Raw genomic sequence first — 15,100 nt, 5'->3', positions numbered from 1 at the left:
AGCCCACCGTACTGCCCCCACATCTCCCAGCTTTGCACCACACTACTTCCCTACACCTTGGGACATGCAGCATGTCTCTCAGCCTGACACCACCATACTGCCCGACATACAGGAACCTGACGCACTTCTCTCAGCCTGACACCATCCTATGGCCCTGCACACTGGGACCTGCAGGACACCTCTGCACCTAGCAGCACCCTACTGCCCACACCTAAGACATGCAGTACGTCTCCTAAACTAGTCCCACCCAGAAGCTCCACGCCCTGGGACCAGCAGACCTCTCTCACCCTACCACCACACACACACCCTGGAACTTACATTCCTCTCTCACCCTACAAACACACACCCTAGGGCCACAGCCCTCTCTCACCCTACAAACACACACCTTGGTTCTCACAGCCCTCTCCCACACTACCACCACACACCCTGGGGCCCACAGCCCTCTCTCACCCTATCACTACACACCCTGGGGCCTACAGCCCTCTCATCCTACCACTACACACCCTGGGACCCACAGCCCTGTCCCACATTACCACCACACACCCTGGCCCCCATCTCGCCCTACCACCACACACTCTGGGGCCCTTAACACTCTCCCACATTACCACCACACAAGGGGCCCAAAGCCCTCTCTCATCCTACCACCACACACCTTAGGGCCCACAGCTCTCACTCACTCAACCACCACACACTCTGGGGCCCTAAATCCTCTCCCACATTACCACCACACATGGGGCCCACAGCCCTCTTTCATCCTATCACCACACACCCTGGGACCCACAGCCCACTGCCACATTACCACCACACACCCTGGGGCCCTCAACACTCTCCCACATTACCACCACACACCCTGTGGCCCACAGCTCTCTCTCACCCAACCACCACACACTCTGGAGCCCTAAACCCTCTCCCACATTACCACCACACATCCTGGGGCCCACAGCCCTCTCTCACCCTACCACCACACACCCTGAGACCCACAGCCCTCTCTCACCCTACCACCACACACCCTGGGGCCCACAGCCTTCTCTCACCCTACGACCACACACCCTGGGGCTCACAGCCCTCTCTAAACCTACCACAACACACCCTGGGGACCACAGCCATTTCCCACATTACCATCACACATCCTGGGGCCCACAGCCCTCTTTCATTCTACCACCACACACCCTGTGGCCCACAGCTCTCCCTCACCCAACCACCACACACTCTGGGGCCCAACCCCCTCTCCCACATTACCACCACACACCCTGGGACCCAGAGCCTGCTGCCACATTACCACCATACACCCTGGGGCCCTCAGCACTCTCCCACATTACCACCACACACCCTGTGGCCCACAGCTCTCTCTCACCCTACCACCACACACCCTGGGGCCCACAGCCTTCTGTAATCCTACCACAACACACCCTGGAGCCCACAGCCATTTCCCACATTACCATCACACATCCTGGGGCCCACAGCCCTCTTTCATCCTACCACCAAACACCCTGTGGCCCACAGCTCTCTCTCACCCAACCACCACACACTCTGGGGCCCTATCCCCTCTCCCACATTACCACCACACACCCTGGGGCCCTCAGCACTCTCCCACATTACCACCACACAACCTGTGGCCCACAGCTCTCTCTCACCCAACCACCACACATTCTGGGGCCCTAAACCATCTCCCACATTACCACCACACATCCTGAGGTCCACAGCCCTCTCTCACCCTACCACCACACACCCTGGGGCCCATAGTCCTCTCTCACCCTACCACCACACACCCTGGGGCCCACAGCCTTCTCTCACCCTACCACCACACACCCTGATGCCCACAGCCCTCTATAATCCTACCACAACACACCCTGGGGTCCACAGCCATTTCCCACATTACCATCACTCATCCTGTGGCCCACAGCCCTCTTTCATCCTACCACCACACACCCTGTGGCCCACAGCTCTCTCTCACCCAACCACAACACACTCTGGGGCCCTACCCCCTCTCCCACATTACCACCACACATCTTGGGGCCCACAGCCCTCTTTCATCCTACCACCACACACCCTGTGGCCCACAGCTCTCTCTCACCCAACCACCACACACTCTGGGGCCCTACCCTCTCTCCCACATTACCACCACTCATCCTGGGGCCCACAGCCCTCTCTCACCCGCTCAGGGCCCAGCATCTTCTGCAGCCGGCTCTGCCACTGCATTGCCTGCATGATGATGGCCTCCCACCGCCGCTCCAGGTTGACGATGATTAGCTGCATGGACTGGTGGTCGGCGTCCAGGTGGCATGTCTCCTGGTCCTCGAGGAGATGCTGGCAGAGGCGGAGGATGGAGGCGATGCCACGCCGCCGGAGCTTGATCTCAGCACACAACGTCTGTGGTGAGGAAAAAAACAATGTGAATGAGGTAAGGATGCAAACCCGAGACTCAGCTAGGACTCCAACAAAGCCTGACATCTGACCGCACAACCTAGAGATCTCAAGTGTAGGCCTGGGCGGACTTCACAGAGTTCTGCGACAGGGAACTCCGCAAAGTGCTGAAAAAACTCTGCCATGCTGCGCAGAGGTCCACCAGTGGAGTAAGGTAAGTTGTGCTGCGCACTCTGGGTTGTAGCACCAAGAGTTTGTCCCGTGCTATAAAATCAGCGTGAACAGCACCACACGTAGCGCAAGAGAGCGCTGTGCTTTCTGACACGCCAGTAGATGTTCTACTCAAGTGGGCAGGTTTCTCACCGCGAGTGGTAGCGACCTGCAGCAACTCTCGCTGGGAGGTGGTCTAGCATACGACTTTCTTCTCTCGCGCTCGCTAACTTAACGTTGGTGAGCCACGCGAGAGGAAAAACTCTGCACCGCTAGGCAGAGTATTTCAGAACCCGCGCACTACGTTGAGCAAGAAGTGAGTAAATCTCAGCAAACTCTGCAAGCGGAGCAGAATTTTAAGCCCAGGCCCACTCAAGTGGTTTGGCGCAACCCACACATTCATCTAGGACTCCAGCGAAACTTGGCATCTGATGCCATCTTTACACGAGTCTTGAGTGACCAAATATGACCACACAATGAATCAGCATAAAGGACTATGACTCAGCTACACATTCCTAAAACTCTGACCCCACTGCGCGTAGCTCTCAAGTGGCTGGGGGTGCACACTCAGAGGATTCCTGGACAACCTGACCTCAGTGTAACATTGTGACCCATTGTGCGCGCTCCTGCTACTAAACCTGCAGTGAGCAGGAGCTGACCTCTGACCCCACTGCGCGTAGCTCTCAAGTGGCTGGGGGTGCACACTCAGAGGAGTCCTGGACAACCTGACCTCAGTGTAGCATTGTGACCCATTGTGCCTGCTCCTGCTACTAAACCTGCAGTGAGCAGGAGCTGACCTCTGACCCCACTGCGCGTAGCTCTCAAGTGGCTGGGGGTGCACACTCAGAGGAGTCCTGGACAACCTGACCTCAGTGTAGCATTGTGACCCATTGTGCCTGCTCCTGCTACTAAACCTGGAGTGAGCAGTAGCTGACCTCTGACCCCACTGCGCGTAGCTCTCAAGTGGCTGGGGGAGCACACTCAGAGGAGTCCTGGACAACCTGACCTCAATGTAACATTGTGACCCATTGTGCGCGCTCCTGCTACTAAACCTGGAGTGAGCAGTAGCTGACCTCTGACCCCACTGCGCGTAGCTCTCAAGTGGCTGGGGGTGCACACTCAGAGGAGTCCTGGACAACCTGACCTCAATGTAACATTGTGACCCATTGTGCGCGCTCCTGCTACTAAACCTGCAGTGAGCAGTAGCTGACCTCTGACCCCACTGCGCGTAGCTCTCAAGTGGCTGGGGGTGCACACTCAGAGGAGTGCTGGACAACCTGACCTCAGTGTAGCATTGTGACCCATTGTGCGCGCTCCTGCTACTGATCCTGGAGGGAGCAGCAGCTGACCTCTGACCCCACTGCGCGTAGCTCTCAAGTGGCTGGGGGTGCACACTCAGAGGAGTCCTGGACAACCTGACCTCAGTGTAGCATTGTGACCCATTGTGCGTGCTCCTGCTACTAAACCTGGAGTGAGCAGTAGCTGACCTCTGACCCCACTGCGTGTAGCTCTCAAGCCACTCAGGGTACACAAGGAATATTGCCGCAAGGAAAGGCAAATTATTCTGCAGAATGCGGCACATTTTTGGATGGTATTACTTCATTATTTTGTACTTTTTACACTGTCTGGGCATTGGGTCACCTACTTAGTACTAGTTTAATACCCAAATATAGTAATAAGCAGCAGAAAGGTGACCAGTCCGTCTTTGCACAAGGACTTCCGGTGCGCCCTAACACGCGCTGACGCTTTTTTTGTATTTTTTTAACCGTTTGAGTTAGAAACTATTGTTTTGTTAAATCTGCAGATTATGCGGCAGATGATTGACTATGTGGCAAATGTGGAAAATCTATAATCATGCGAAAATCGTGGCGGCCACAAAATCGCATGATTCCAGTGGCCCTGACTATGCGTGACCCCCGTGAGGGGGCCCTCACTGGGCCGTACCTTGAAGTGCTGCGCCTGCTTCTCCGTGTCCACCACGCCCTCCTTCTCGCGCCTCAGGCAGGAATTGAAGATGAAGAGCTCGGTGTCTCTCAGCCACCCCTTCAGCTCCTTGATGCGGACTTCCAGCTGCTTGACCAGGCTGCCACTCTCAGGGGACAGCAGGTCCCGGGGGCCCTGCTCACAGGGGCCCCTCACTGCGCCGAGGATCTTCACCCCGAGGGCCGCCTGTCACAAATAGAAAAAGAGAGGGGGTGAGAGACAGAGAGGGAGAGAGAGAGTGAGGGAGGGAGACAGAGGGAGAGAGAGGGACGGAGAGAGAGGAAGAGAGAGAAAAGAGAGGGAGAGGGGGTGAGTGAGGGAGAGAGAGAAAGGAGGAGAGAGGGAGAGGAAGAGAGAAAAAAGGAAGGGAGAGAGAGAGAGAAATGGAGAGAGAGACAGAGAGGGGAAAATAGGAAGATAGATTTAGAGATAGACAGACACCGAAAGAGAAAGTGAAGGAGACAGCATGAGGGAGAGAAAGATAGAGTGAGGAAGAGACGAATTGGGTGAGAGAGAGACACACAGAATGTGTGTTTATGTGATAGAGAGTGAGAGAAAAAGCCTTAACGATTGTCTCTACACAACAGTCAGCTTCAGACTCAAGTTTGGAAGAGACAGCTCCGCTCACACTAGGCGCTTACGCATGTTAGAGCCCTATTAATGATGTGTGCTGGGGCCTCCACCGTCCAATCAGCCACAACTTACTCCACTGAGTGCCCTATTCAATTCAGGGGCATATTAACAAGGCGGTGCTATAAAATTATCGCCACTTTTGCAGCCGTTTTCGGCTGAAAAGCAGCGATAATTTTATCGCTTTATCACCAAGGTCACGCTATCGCGTGAATCCTTGCCTTAGCGCCCTTTCCCGTAATGCCCACCTTTGGATCTCTAATGAGATGCAAAGTGGGCGTTCCTTCCGAAAATAACTGGAGAAATGTCGCTAACCGACATTTCTCCAATTATCAATGGGCACGCTAACAAGCATAGCGATAAGAAAAGTAGTGCTAACCGCGGTTATCGCTACTTTCCTTACGCCTGCTTTTAGTTTGACTTAGCCATGATATCCTGATATCCGTGATATCATGATATCCTTAGCCATGGATATCACGGTTAAGTCTGCCCTGCCCTATCAACAAGCTATCCCCAAACCTTGTGCGATTAGCGCTGGATTTTCAGCGATAATCGCACATTTGGCAGCTTGTGCCAGGAATTTTATCGTTGCTGATAGCACGCTATCTCAGCGATAAAATTCCACGATAGACGGCGATAATTATCCTAGCGCTAAATGCGCTTAGCGATAATTATCGCCGGTTGTTGCTGATATGCCCCTCGATTCTTTATTCGATCCAGTAAAAAACGGTCATAAAAGCACAAATGAATACATACACTATTGAACTCTGTGTGCTGTGGCCTCCACCATCCTCTCACTCACCACTTACTCCACTGAGGGTCCTATTAATGCTGTGGCCTCCACTGTCCACTCACTCACCACTTACTCCACAGAGTGTCCTATTAATGCTGTGTGCTGTGGCCTCCACCCTCGCACTCGCCACTTACTGCACCGAGTGTCCTATTAATGTTGTGTCCTGCGGCCTCAACCCTCTCACTCACCACTTACTCCACCGAGTGTCCTAATTTTTCTTCTTCAGAGTTTTATATAGCGTGAACTTGACCCGAATCGGGTATCGGAGCGCTTTACATAGCACCAGTTGCATTACATGAGGACACATTCATTTTTGTTAGGCATGGGGAGATTTATTGATTTGCCCAGAATCACAGGATGTTCAGCGTCATTGCCGAGACTCGAACCCAGTTCCCCAGATTCGAGGTCGACCGCCCTAGCCGTTAGGCCAATTAATGATTAGTGCTGTGGCCTCCACCATCCTCTCACTTACCACTTACTCCACCCAGTGTCCTATTAATGATGTGTGCCGTGGCCTCCACCGTCTTCTCATTCACCACTTACTTCAACGAGTGTCCTATTAATGATGAGTTCTGTGGCCTCCACAGTCCTCTCATTCACCACTTACTCCACTCAGTGCCCTAATAATGATGTGTGCTGTGGCCTTCACTGTCCTAACACTCAGTGAATACTCCACAGCTGTGGCTTCCGCCATTCTCACTCAATGGTTACTCACTGAGTGTCCTATTGATGCTGTGTGCTGTGGCCTCCACAGTCCACTCACTCACCATTTACTCCACTTAGTTCCCTATTAATTCTGTGTGCTGTGGCCTCCACTGTCCTCTCACTCACCACTTACTCCACTGAGTGCCCATTGAACTCAGTGTGCTGTGGCCTCCACCCTCTCACTCACCTCTTACTCCACCGAGTGTCCTGTTAAACTCTGTGTGCCGTGGCCTCCATCGTCTTTTCACTCCCCACTTACTCCACCGTGTGTCCCATTAATGATGTGTGTTGTGGCATTCACTGTCCTCACCCTCAGTGAATACGCCACTGCTGTGGTCACTACCATTCTCTCACTCACCATTTACTCCACTGAGTGCCCTATTAATGATGTGTACTGTGGCCTCAACTCTCCTCCCACTCAGTGATTACTCCACAGCTGTGGCCTCTGCTATTCTCTCCCTCACAGATTACTCACGGAGTGCCCTATTAATGATGTGTGCCGTGGCCTCCACCATCTTCTCACGCCCCACTTACTCCACAGAGTGTCCCATTAATGATGTGTGCTGTGGCCGCCACCATCTTCTCACTCCCCACTTACTCCACCGAGTGCCCTATTACTGATGTGTGCTGTGGCCTCCACCCTCTCACTCACCACTTACTCCACCGAATGTCCCATAAATGATGTGTGCTGTGGCCTTCACTGTCCTCACACTCAGTGAATACTCCACTGCTGTGGCCACTACCATTCTCTCCCTCACAGATTACACACGGAGTGCTCTATTAATGATGTGTGCTGTGGCCTCCACCCTCTCACTCACCACTTACTCCACCGAATGTCCCATAAATGATGTGTGCTGTGGCCTCCACCATCTTCTCACTCACCACTTACTCCACCGAATGTCCCATAAATGATGTGTGCTGTGGCCTCCACCATCTTCTCACTCCCCACTTACTCCACAGAGTGTCCCATTAATGATGTGTGCTGTGGCCTTCACTGTCCTCACACTCAGTGAATACTCCACTGCTGTGGCCACTACCATTCTCTCCCTCACAGATTACTCACTAAGTGCCCTATTAATGAGCTGCTCAGTGGCCTTCACCATCCTCACACTCACCAATTACTCCACTGAGTGCCCTCTGAAAACGCTGTACAGGGGCCACAGGAAAAGGGAGGAAAAGAGGGACAACTCAGTGAGAGTGAAAGCAGGAATGAAAAATAACCCTGCAGGAGTGAAATACAAAGACAGGAAGTGCAGGGGGTGGAAGAAAGATGCATGAGGTGGAATCAAGATTCGGCACCCTGGGGAATTCAGGATAACGAGACAGGAAGTGTAGGGTGGTGGAAGAAAGAGGCGGGGGGACTCAGGACTAGGCAGCCTCGGTGTTCATGGGATACAGAGACAGGAAGTGCAGGGGGTGGAAGAAAGAGGCATGAGGTGGAATCAAGACCAGGGAGCTTCAGTGTTCATGAGATACAGAGACAGGAAGTGCAGGCGGTGGAAGAAAGATGCATGAGGTGGAACCAAGACTCAGCACCCCGGGGAATTCAGGATAATGAGACAGGAAGTGTAGGGTGGTGGAAGAAAGAGGCGGGGGGACTCAGGACTAGGCAGCCTCGGTGTTCATGGGATACAGAGACAGGAAGTGCAGGGCGGTGGAAGAAAGATGCATGAGGTGGAACCAAGACTCAGCACCCCGGGGAATTCAGGATAATGAGACAGGAAGTGTAGGGTGGTGGAAGAAAGAGGCGGGGGGACTCAGGACTAGGCAGCCTTGGTGTTCATGAGATACAGAGACAGGAAGTGCAGGGGGTGGAAGAAAGAGGTATGAGGTGGAACCAAGACTAGGAATCCGGAGTATTCAGTAACCCCAGCAACATTGATAGATTCCTAGCAGAAACTTTGGGCTGATATGTAGGTCTGGATTCATAGCACAGCTGTCACAGTACCATATGCGATTACCAGAGAGGAGCTTATGCTCAATCAACATGTTGAACTACTTCTGTACAAGCATTTGATTGGTCAGGTTTGTGCTTTCCAGCAGCGGCCTGTGCAGGTAAGAGCGGTGGTGATGTGGTGCTGGGTTGGGGGGGCTTCAACAGACGACCATGAGGGAAAATTAAATAAATAATTTCTTCTAAATGTCGTCTGTCAAAATCCCCCCGCCCCACCACCCTCACCCGCACGGGCCGCTGCTGGTACTTTCTCTGAAAAAAAGAGTGCAAAAAAAGAGTGCATGTAATGCACTTTTTGCCTTGGGGGAAAGTGTGTGCTCAATACAACAGCCCTGAGTTAGTTGTGGTGATAAACAGTGGCAGGTCATGCAAGTAAGTGGGGTGGGGCTGTGGGGTAGGTGGAGGGTGAAAGTGACGAATGACGGTATAAGAAATGTAAAACAAAAAAATAAATAAAACAACTTACCTCGCGCGCACCGCATCACCGATGCGGCAAGCGGAAGGTCAGTTGTTTTATTTATTTATTTATTTAATCCTGTCGTATGCCACTTTCACCCCACTACCCCCGTCCCGCCCCACTGCCCCACGCACTTACCTGCAAGGACCGCCACTGGTGACAAGTCAATGATGAGGGCTCTGGCCATGAGCGGCTCTTCTGGAAAATTCATATCAGATGTATTCAGTGTGATCGGTGTATTATGAAGAGCCAGGAGGGCTGGCATTTATTGGAAAACACATGTTAAAGCCAATAGGCCATCAAGGGTGAACTATATTACACTGTGTTAAAGCCTGGAGGCAGGACTTCATTTGGGATGAAAAAACTGTGAGGTCTTTCAAAGGGGCATGGCCAATGTAATTAAGGGCGTGGCTTAAAAACACGTAAGCTAAAAATCTGTGCATAGCATAGTGTGTCGCACGACTTGTGTTTTGCTGTGTCTGTCATTGCATCCAGATATATGATACAACAAGTAACGTCATACCAACAACAAGTCAGGACTATTGGCTTTGTCAATGGTTGTTAGTTGCATAAGACAAATAAGCAGCAACTATGCCTTGTTGTATATAATATTGAAAACGCTTCCACTTAAAGCCCTGGTGACACCACAACAGTGTTGCTGCTCCTGCGTTTCAAAAAGAGAAGGGAAATCCAGAGACGAAATGACTCTCTTTAAAGGATTTCCCTTTCCCTACAACGCTCACCTGGCATGACGTCATGCCGTAACCTCTCCACTATTGAGAAGTGAGCAGTGTGAGCAGTGCACATCGATGTGCTGCTATCACTGCAGTCCGGAAACAAATGGGCCGTCTGTGCCAGAGCACAAAATCGAGCCCGATAGAAACCTGTTTCGAGGCCTTTAAAAATCTGCCAGTGCTCAGCACCGGGGAGACCCGTCCCACTTAAAGCCCTGCCTGTAGGCAAGTCCTTGTTACATGGATTCTCACAGATTTCTGTAACAGGCACAGGTTATCGCATTGCTTACCCTCTCTGACAGGCCCTGGGGTAGAAGATTCACACTATGATAACAGGCATTAGTCCCACATAGACAGAGTTGCACATTGCTTTGACCTGTATATATTTGTAAGTATGGCTGTAGCCGTGCCCCCCTCCGCCCCATGTCCATTCCCGGGGCGCTTCTCACAACAAGCTGCGCTGAGCACGAGCTGCCCCCCCTTCCCCTGCCTTCTCAGGTCTTATGTCTCCAGCTTTGCCCCACGCAGGCTTCATTTTTCCACCTCTGTTGTGATATTGCTTGCAACAACCTAGTTTGTAACATTAGTGCTTTGGGGGCATTCTGGTAAGTTACTACACCACTTTGGAGAGCTCCCTACCTCTCCATGTCCATGGCTGCGTGGAGGCTCACCTTGTGGGGGTGGGGCAGTCTCTTTACATGGCTCCTGGAAGACCATGATCTATTTATTTATTTGTAGATTTATAAAGCGCGCAGCTACCCAACAGGGTCTCTCGGCGCTGGACACGTGGAGGCAGGGTCATGCGGGTGTTGGGCAACGGGCCGAATAGGAGTCAGGACAGGTTGCTGAAAAGCAGAGTCTTTCGGCGCTTACGGAAAGCTAACAGTGAGTGACAATTCATAAGATCAATTGGAACAGCGTTCCAGAGCTTGGGGCCCAAGAATGAAAAGGAGCGGCCCCTCATATGGACAAGACGAAACCTGGGGACTGAAAACAGTGAGACGCTGGACGTTCTCAACTGTCGAGCCGGCATGTAACATAGGGCCTTAAATTCAATGTCCTTATTGACTTTAAGCCAATGGAGTTGGAGCAGAGGAGACGCTGAGGTGCATCTAGGCAGATGGAAAACAAGCATTTACAATGCAATGGTCTCGGCATTGGTAAAGTTAGAGCTATTGGCATTGCTCATGACATTATTTTTGTTTATGTTTTTTGTTTTTAAAACATTTAAAGAAACGGCATTGTCATGAGCAATGCCAATAGCTCTAACTTTAACAATGCCGAGACCGTTGCATTGTAAATGCTTTTTTTTAGACTGTACACAAACTCCCTGAAGGGGTCTAACACACTGAGCTATCCTACACGTAGTGCAATGTGTAATATGCGAGCGTCTCATGGATTTCCGCAGCAGGCACACGACCCACTGATCTGCCTTACTGAGTAGCCTATGGCGTTCAACAGCATAGAAGACGGAGATCTGTACAGTAGGCACCTACAACACCCTGCTGGAAGTACTGAAACACGTGGTGTGCATGTGATAGGCTGATCTCATCGGCAGGCTCAGTCCGAGTTTGGAGCGCGAGAGTTACAGCAGATTAGACACAGAAAACGGAAGCAGGCGCCTAACCCGCGGAACTATAGCACCAGCTGATCGTGAACTCGGGTTGCAGTTTGAATAGTTATTTCCTCCTCTCTTTCAAGGGATTACATCGGTGATCCAGTCTGATGGGTCGGACAGCTCTAGTATTAGAAGCCAGAATTGTAAGAGTTCTGAAATGGATATGGAGCTAAATCCCACAACAATGTCAGGGAGTCTCTGACAGGGAGTTAGCCTACATTATTAAAAGCGCCCATTGAGACCACATATGACCCGTGTCACGGCCATTAAAAGAACATAGGGTTGGTTACAGACAGAGATAAACCTCCTAGAAATGGAGGCTAGAAAATAAAGAGTCCGTCCTTTCGCGCCTACAGTTCTACAGGCTATCTTTGAACCGGTGCGGGGTGGCAGATCTGAGGCTTAACTCACCCGCAGCCAGGAAACATGGTATATCCCGCTGATCTATCCACATCCAGAAATAGTGCTAGTTCTCACTGCACATACCTCCCTGTCCCCTCTATCCCGCCTGGAGAGGTGTGAGGATAAACAAACATCACAGGGGAGAGGCCCGCTGCTCCGGCTCCCGGGCCGGGGCCCCCCGCAGCGCTTCTCCTCGCCTCCCATGGCTTTCCCCTACTCATCTTGACTTTATCTCCTGTCGACTGCGGGAGGGGGTGTGGTGGTGGAAGTGGGAGGCCATGAGGCAGCAAGGGGCATGGCGCATCTGCGTGTGACACAATGACGGGGCACTGGAGCAGGAACCATTTTTGAGGGGGAGGTGTGAGGGGAAGGGCAAGGAAGGGGTGAAGGTACCCGCTCCTGGGGGAACATGGGTACAGACAGTAGCTTGGGCAAACCCCGGTACATCCTCGAATTCTATACTTTCTAATGACTATCAGTTTGGTGCGAATACCACCTTAATTTGCACTATATTTACAACCTGAATACTAAGAAATAAAGCAAAATTGGTCAAAACCCTGGAAATTATTGCATCCAATTTTATACCAGCGCAAAACATGGAGATAACTGGTATTTCCTTCTGGTTTTACAGGGAGCAAAGCAAACTCATTTTGCTCCACTTTTCAAATGCGTTGAACAAGTCTACATAGGTGCCACATTCAGCTTGCTTTGTGAGCACTCGATAATCACACAGCAGAAAATACAGCACAAACTGTATTTTCTCTATTTGTGCCCTGGTGCAAACCCCATAATGGAATACGCCAATCAGCAGCAGCTGGAAAAGATGCGCTTCCTTTTCGTTTCACATTCCCCAGAATGTCCAAAGATTGACGGCCCATCCGGGACACTTTCATCGCACCAGAAGCAGACCGGGGCCTCCGCGTGGGTCACCCGGGAGGCACCGAGATAAACCCCCCTCCTGCTCTTTTCAGAAACCTAACTCCATGAAATACCTCGGAATGAGAGATGCGCCGGAGGTATGTCGGAATGCTTTTCTGCGAATGTCTTTGTGCTGCGGGTATATCGGGAACGGAGCGCGCCTGCTTTAATTCCCTGTTAACGCCCTGCTGTTTTAGAGCGGAGCGGAGACTCCGGGTTACGGAATGAGCACGGACGCTGCCCATGACGCGGGTCCGTCACCTCAGCGGCCAAGCACAGAGCTCCTGCCGTACAGTAGGAGATCAGGTGAGGGAGCAACGCCGGGACACCACCGCCTTTCTCCGAGGCACAGCAGAAAATGCCTCGGAGAAAGGGAGTGTCCTTTTCGGATTGGGGGGCGTGTTTTGCTGTTGTCTCCTCCCTGAGACTTCTCGCAAAAAAACACGCCCCCCGATCCGAAAAGGACGGGGCAGGATTAGAGTGACGGGACCTCTTCTCCAATGGCTGGCCAGCATTTACTAGGCCAGCCAATGGAGAACAGGGAAGAAGAGGGGCGGGTTCAAGCCCCTCTTCTCCCAAGTCATTATGTCTCGCGAGCGAGACTGCGCAAGCGCAGCCATCGCTAGCCGAGACCTAAAAAGGACGAGCAGCTGCATTCTGAATGACCTGCAACGGGTGGACTGAGGCTTTGTCTGCACCCAAATACAGCACATTGCCATAGTCCAGCCTGGATCATGAGTGGAGTGAGCATTTTATACACCCAGGCAGATGACGGAAAATGGCACCATGATAGCTTCTTCCATGCCAGGTAAAGAGGGCTTAAACACTGCAGGCGCATGCCAATCCACCCGCTTGGATGATGGTGCAGTCTGGCCATATGATGCAGCCCTCCCCCCCATAGTACTACCCAGCTCCACAAGTTTACAAAAACATGTAAACCTGGGTAGGTGTCAAAACCGTATTCCTCCCAAGGTGAGGTGTAGTGAGGAGAAATATCTTTATTTTGCTTGGTTTATTCCTCTCTCCACGACTGCTGCTATAGAAAGAGGAAAATGCCTCTCAGGATTTTTTTGTGCAGGAAATTACCCCTTTCTGCACAAAAACTATCCTGCTAACAACACTGGTGCCCATGTGTTGGCGCCAGGCTGTCGAAACTGTGCCAGGCTGGGGGCAGGACAGGAATGAACCATATTGGATAAATACAGAGCATTCATGCCCTTTCACTTCGTAGGGCAGTGCAGCAAGGGGACGCTGCATTGCCCCACATCAAAGCCCCATAAATGAGGCCCCAGGTACTCACCTGAAGGACAGCAAAGCAGAGGGGGCCACGGCATACTCAGAAAGGTGGTGGGGGCTACGACCTTCGAACCCAGCAGAGGCAACGAGATCCTTCAAGACGCCACTAATTCAGCCAGTGTTTGAAAAGGAAAATAACTTTATTTTACCCACAGCTAAACACCACTCATGAGGATCTGCACCACCGTCGAGGGATACAAGCGCCGGCATGCAGGCGTTGCACAACAACACACCGATGACTGCTGAACTTGACAAAAGATTTTCGTAATTGGGCGGAGGAGTTGGCCTAACGGTTAGGGCGGTCGCCCTCGAAACTGGGGAACTGGGTTCGAGTCTCGGCGCTGAACATCCTGTGATTCTGGGCAAATCACTTAAACCCCCCCCCCCCCCCCCCTCCGCCTAACAGAAAAAAAAATATATAATTAATGTGTCCTCATGTAACACAACTGGTGCTATGTAAAGCGCTCTGATACCCGATTCGGGTCAAGTTAGAGCTATATAAAACTCTGTAAATAAATAAATAAATAAATAATCAATAAACTGCTGCCTTCGGGCTTGAAGAAAAGGTTTTTGAAATCAACAATGCGCTGCAGGGCGGCTTTGACCCGAGGTTTGAATTGAGAAGAAACCACTGTGCATTCACCAACACCTGGCTGGCATCCTCAGCGCCCAGATACCCCTAGGGGTGGCAGTGCTGCGCTATACACTGATTGATTGATATAAGTGGCCACACTATCTGGGTGTGACTGGAGTGATGGTCACTGGGGCACAAATCCCTGCCTGGTGAACCACTGGGTGTGTGGCCTGTGCCCTGGTCATTGGCCACGAGATGTTTCCGTCATCGCTTCTGCCCCTGGTGTTTGGGGGACGGTGCACCTCTGGCTCACCTCTGGCTGCAGGCGCCTGAACCCACCCGCTCTCACGCAATGTGACGCAGAGAGCTCCCGGCACTCACAGTCGATGGCTTCTTCGCAACTACTGAGGTGATCGAAATGCACTTTGTGGGGTCCAGACCATTCCACACAATGATACCCCA

The 15,100-nt window shown here is 51.9% G+C and overlaps 1 protein-coding gene across 3 annotated transcripts in view; it reads right to left on the bottom strand.

The window, feature by feature from the left end:
• The window catches only part of AKAP6 (A-kinase anchoring protein 6), a 799,841-nt gene that overhangs the window by 54,893 nt on the left and 729,848 nt on the right, over nucleotides 1-15,100 (bottom strand). For all 3 annotated transcript variants that reach the window (XM_085627414.1, XM_085627413.1, XM_085627415.1), the window contains 2 exons: nucleotides 4,519-4,743; nucleotides 2,155-2,370 (listed from right to left, as the gene is read on the bottom strand). In XM_085627414.1, coding sequence (XP_085483540.1) covers nucleotides 2,155-2,370; nucleotides 4,519-4,743 — 441 coding nt within the window. The remainder of the gene's footprint in view (nucleotides 1-2,154; nucleotides 2,371-4,518; nucleotides 4,744-15,100) is intronic.

This window comes from Triturus cristatus, chromosome 9 (assembly GCF_964204655.1).
Source record: "Triturus cristatus chromosome 9, aTriCri1.1, whole genome shotgun sequence".
Classification (NCBI taxonomy): Eukaryota; Metazoa; Chordata; class Amphibia; order Caudata; family Salamandridae; genus Triturus; species Triturus cristatus.
The sequence above is the reverse complement of the archived record's forward strand: the minus strand, read 5'-3'. Positions and strand labels throughout refer to the sequence as shown.